The 4,337-nt window shown below is 56.1% G+C and overlaps 1 protein-coding gene across 1 annotated transcript; it reads right to left on the bottom strand.

Annotated features, from left to right (window-relative positions):
* Window positions 1-1,368: 1,368 nt before the first annotated feature.
* HOXD13 (homeobox D13) lies at window positions 1,369-3,119 on the bottom strand. The gene is made up of 2 exons (XM_075153954.1): window positions 2,414-3,119; window positions 1,369-1,619 (listed from the first exon to the last, which is right to left on the bottom strand). The coding sequence occupies exons 1-2, from the start codon at window positions 3,117-3,119 to the stop codon at window positions 1,369-1,371; spliced, it is 957 nt and encodes a 318-aa protein (XP_075010055.1).
* Window positions 3,120-4,337: the final 1,218 nt, after the last annotated feature.

Genomic DNA, 4,337 nt, shown 5'->3' with positions numbered 1-4,337 from the left:
AGCAATAGTATATTATAATAAATAATACTAGTTCGGAACACACACATTTTAATAATTAGACGAGGCACATTAACAGAGAGGATATCGCTTCTCTCTCCTATTAGTTGACTAGCGTGTCTGATCACCCTGTGTATATCATAACATGCACACTAGGTTTAAAATAATAAAAAATCGACAAAATCTAGCCTTTCGGCCTATATAAGTTATGGCATCTTTTGAAAATCCTTATTTATTGCTTCTGTCATTAACACCCGTTTATTTTTGTAAATTAAAAGTTAGCGGTGAACTTCACTTCTCCGACCAGGAGGGTTTTTTTAAGCGCCGAGGCGGGAGAAAGGAGAAGAGTCTTGTGCTTGTCCGGACAAACAGGCTAGAGCGGGCATTTTACACAAGGTCTGCGCAGGTTTATACACACCTCTGTAGCGGCAGCCTCTCCCCCGGCTGCGGGACGAACCGGCCCGTCAGTCCCGCCGAAAGCGCTTCCCCGCGGTGCCCCGACCTGCGCCTCCGCGGAGCGCCCAGCCGCGCAGCCCCCGCGGCCGGCAGCGTCCGCCCGGACTCGGAGCGCCCCTTCCCGGGAACAGGCGGCTCCTTGTTCAACCGGGGAATATAAAATCCTTTCACTGAAAAGGAAACCGCGGCAAAAAAAAAAAAAAAAAACACAAAAAAAAAAACCCAAAACAAAAAAAACCCTAACGCAAACCTGCGGGAGCGCGGAGCGCGGTGGGACGTGCCTGGGACTGAGCTTTGCGGCCCGCAACAGCTCGGAGAGATTCTCCCTCCCTCGAAAAAGCAATTAAAAATCCGGCTGCAGACGTTACCCCTCCACGCAATTCGCAATTCTCTCCGGGTCCCGGTGGGCTCGGCGGGTTTTGGAAGCAGCCGGGTGCTGCCACGGGTCCGGACGCCGGCTTTCTTGCATTTTCCGATTGATTTTTTTTTTCTTCCCTACTCGGCGTGTTTTGAAGTTTACGATTCCAAATCAAAACTGACACTTTTTGGCACTGGTTGTTGTTCAGAGAAAAAAAAAATACAGAAAACCCCCCAAAGAGTTAAGCATTTAAGAAAGTTATAACGGTTCAACATATTTAAATTCGTTTATACTGGCCTAGAGGGAAGAACAGAAAATATAATTAATATTAATATTATTATTATTTTCAAAAGGAAGAAACAGAACTATAATTCAAGATTTGTCAGCACTCCCTTCCACTGAGAGAAAAATGCTGACTTTCATGGAAAACAATTCCCGAAATTTCGCCACCGCTGGAAGGAGAAAAAAAAAATTAAATATATTTTCAAGTCTTTCCAAAAGTCTTTAGCTGGTCGTAAATTGAGTTTATATATCCATCACTGTCGGCAACTAATAGATCAAGATACATTGTCTTTCAGTTTGGAGACTATTTTCTTATCCTTCACCCTCCTGTTCTGAAACCAAATGGTAACTTGTCTCTCAGACAGGTTTGTGGCTGCGGATATCCTTCGCCTCTTGTCCTTGTTAATGAACTTGTTAATGGCATATTCATTCTCGAGTTCTTTAAGCTGCAGTTTTGTATACGGCACTCGCTTCTTTCTCCCACGCCGGTAGACACACATATCGGGCTGGTTTAGTGCAACGTCCCCTATTGTAAAAGACATTATGTGAAAAATTAGAATTTTATTACAGGCGTTTAAAGCTTAACCGATACTTGTTGGGCACTGGTTTTCACGGGCAAATAAATAATGCCGGGTTGTTTACAGTTTATTATTATTTACACTGCCACATTATTTGCACGTTAGTAAAGCACCAAAACCTTGATGGACTGTCATCACTTTTCAGGCATGCATCGCTAGCGAGTGTGCAGGACGGCGGGGGCATTGGCTGGGGGGCCGAGAGCAGGTCGGTCCTGGCAGCGCACACACAGAAATCGCTTTGGTGTGTGTTTCCCCGGGTTTGTTTGCATGTGGTTTGTGCCTCTGTGCCCTCACTGCTCCCAGTCTCTTACGCGCCCTGGGGCCAGGTCAATTGCCAGCCGGAGAGGCAGAGGAGCGCAAGCCTTCGAGCCGTCGTCCTGCAAACTGCAAACGCGAATACAAACCCGGCCACCGAGGGAAGCAGCAGGAGAAGGAGCCCGAGGCCGCCCCGGCGCCCGCGGGACGGGGGTCCGGGGCCCTGGCGCTGGGTGGCGGGGGGGCTCTGGGCTCTGTCCCGTGGGGTGGAAAGCAGAGGGTGAGGTTTCCTCGGGGGTGGGGGTGGAGGGGAAAGGAAAAAGGAAAATCCATCGTCCCCCCCTCTCTCTCCGCTCTGTGCGTGTCTGTGCAGCGTGTCCACCTCGGCAGGCCGCCCCTGCAGCCCGGGGGGCGGGGGAGGGGACGGGCAGGCGGAGGAGGCGCGGGGGGGGGGATTCAGCTCAGACCATTTCTCTCCCTCTCGTACCTGGAAAGGACGATTTCCAAAAGTGTGAGCTCTGTGTCTGATCTTTGGCACAGTAAACCTGACTATTCCAGCCATTAGCCAGAGTCCAAGACTGATAGCCCTCCATTGATATGTATGTTTCGTGTCTCGGTTCCCCAGAGCCAAACGTTGAGACCATGTCTATGTACCCAGGAACGTGCTGGTAGGGGGTTGTATAGCCCTGGTAGAAGGACACTTCCTTCGCCCTGGAGGAGACTTCATTGGCGGGGACACTCGTGCTGGTCAGACTGGAGACGTCCATGTACTTTTCCACGGGAAAGCCGCCAATGGAGGCATGGGGGGGAGACTTCAGGGCGTTTTGCTGGATCCCAACCCCGTGGGACATCCTGCAGCTATAGTATCCATTGCCAAAGTGATACCCATAGCCGAGCGCGGGGGCGGTGGCCGGCGCGGCGGAGCCCGGGCAGTCCTTGGCCGGGGGGTCGGGCCTCGCCGCCGCCCCCGAGCGCTCCCCTCCGCCGGCGTAGGCGAACCCCGAGGCGGCGGCGGCGGCAGCGGCGGCGGCGGCCGCTCGGCCCGTGTGCGCCGCCCCGAAAACGGGCGAGGAGAGAAAATTACGGCACTGCCCGGGGGCTCCGCCGCCGCCGCCGCCGCCGCCGCCGCCGCTGCTGTCGCCGCGCAGTCCGTCCATCTCCCAGCTCGCTGCTTTGCTCATGGCCTTGCACATCGCGGGCGGCGGCGGCGGCGGCTCGGTCCCCGGCCGGGCATGATGCAAATGGTTATTTGCCTCCAACAGGTTGGATCCTGGCGGTACGTTTATAAAAACGAAGTCCAGGTTGGGAGGGGGGACGGGGGTGGGGGCGGCCGGCTCCAGATTAGTTTGCCGCAGCCCGGGGGGCTGCTCATAGGCTGCCGTCGAAACATGTGACCCTCTCGCTGCCCGCACTGCCCCTTTCGCCTCGCAGCCCCCCGGTCCGCACCGACGGCGCCCCCCCCTCCCTTCCCACTCCCGCCCCGCCGCCGCGCTCCCGCCCCGCCGCGGCCCCGGCGCTGGGGAGGGATTGGGCGGGCGGGCGGCGGTGATGCCCCTCCGGGCCAGCCTGGCCCCTGTCGCTTTCATCCCCCCCTCCCTTCCTCCTGCCCGCGGCTTCAAAAGGGCCAGCGGACCAAGGTCCTCCGCTGGCCCTTTTGAAGCCGCGGGCAGGGGCCTTTTTTGAAGCCGCGGGCAGGGGTCTGACCGGATCCCCAGCGAGACCTTCCCCAGCTCATTGTTGTGTCTGCGGCAGGGGGAAAAACCCGACACGGTCTTTGTATCCCATCCTCCCCACCTCCCTCCTTCCCGGCGATGTATGGATGAGAAGGGCTTTGTTATAGGGGTCCTCTGGCTCCACTGAGCTCTCGGTCCATGGCAGACACCTCCTTTAGCCCCCCAGATATTGCTACCAGCCAGGAAAAGGCACCGGGTCTGTGCTCAGAGCAAGATGCTAAACCTGGCACTCATTAGATGTGGCTTTTTTCCCCTTGCAGTGTCAGTTCATGTCGTGGTAAGGCAGCCTAGTTAAAACGCAGCGTTTTCTTATCCTGACGGCTGTTCTGGGGGTGACTTCCCAAGACTGTGGCAAATCCTTCTGTCGTCTCTCTCGACTCTCCCGCTGAGCCGGGATGGAAATTGCAGGAGCGCGAAGAGCTGGAAACGGAGAAAGTTCCGAAGACGAGTCCCAACCCCAGCCCCAGCCTCAGCCCCAGCCCCAGCCCCTGCCCTTCTGGGCCGGCTCCTGTCGCTCCGCGGTTGCGTATTGCAGACACTTAACCCTCTCTGGGGCGCGGAGGGCAACAAGTTGCTGGGAAAGGCGGCAGCTCGGCGGGGAAGGGCAAGGAAACTCCGCGCCCGCTGAAAAGCAAACAGCTGGGGCCATGTTTACTGTCCCGACGGAGACTTAGGCTC

This window comes from Calonectris borealis, chromosome 6 (assembly GCF_964195595.1).
Source record: "Calonectris borealis chromosome 6, bCalBor7.hap1.2, whole genome shotgun sequence".
In the NCBI taxonomy this organism is placed as follows: Eukaryota; Metazoa; Chordata; class Aves; order Procellariiformes; family Procellariidae; genus Calonectris; species Calonectris borealis.
Note: the sequence above shows the minus strand (reverse complement) of the source record. Positions and strands in the feature narration are given on the sequence as shown.

What these genes read in the sequence shown, in the direction of transcription:
- HOXD13 (XM_075153954.1), bottom strand. Translation starts at nt 3,119, where the DNA reads ATGTGCAAGGCCATGAGCAAAGCAGCGAGCTGGGAGATGGACGGACTG. An exon ending in TTGGAAATCGTCCTTTCCAG is followed by an intron (nt 1,620 to 2,413) that starts GTACGAGAGGGA and finishes CTTTTACAATAG; the next exon opens with GGGACGTTGCACTAAACCAG.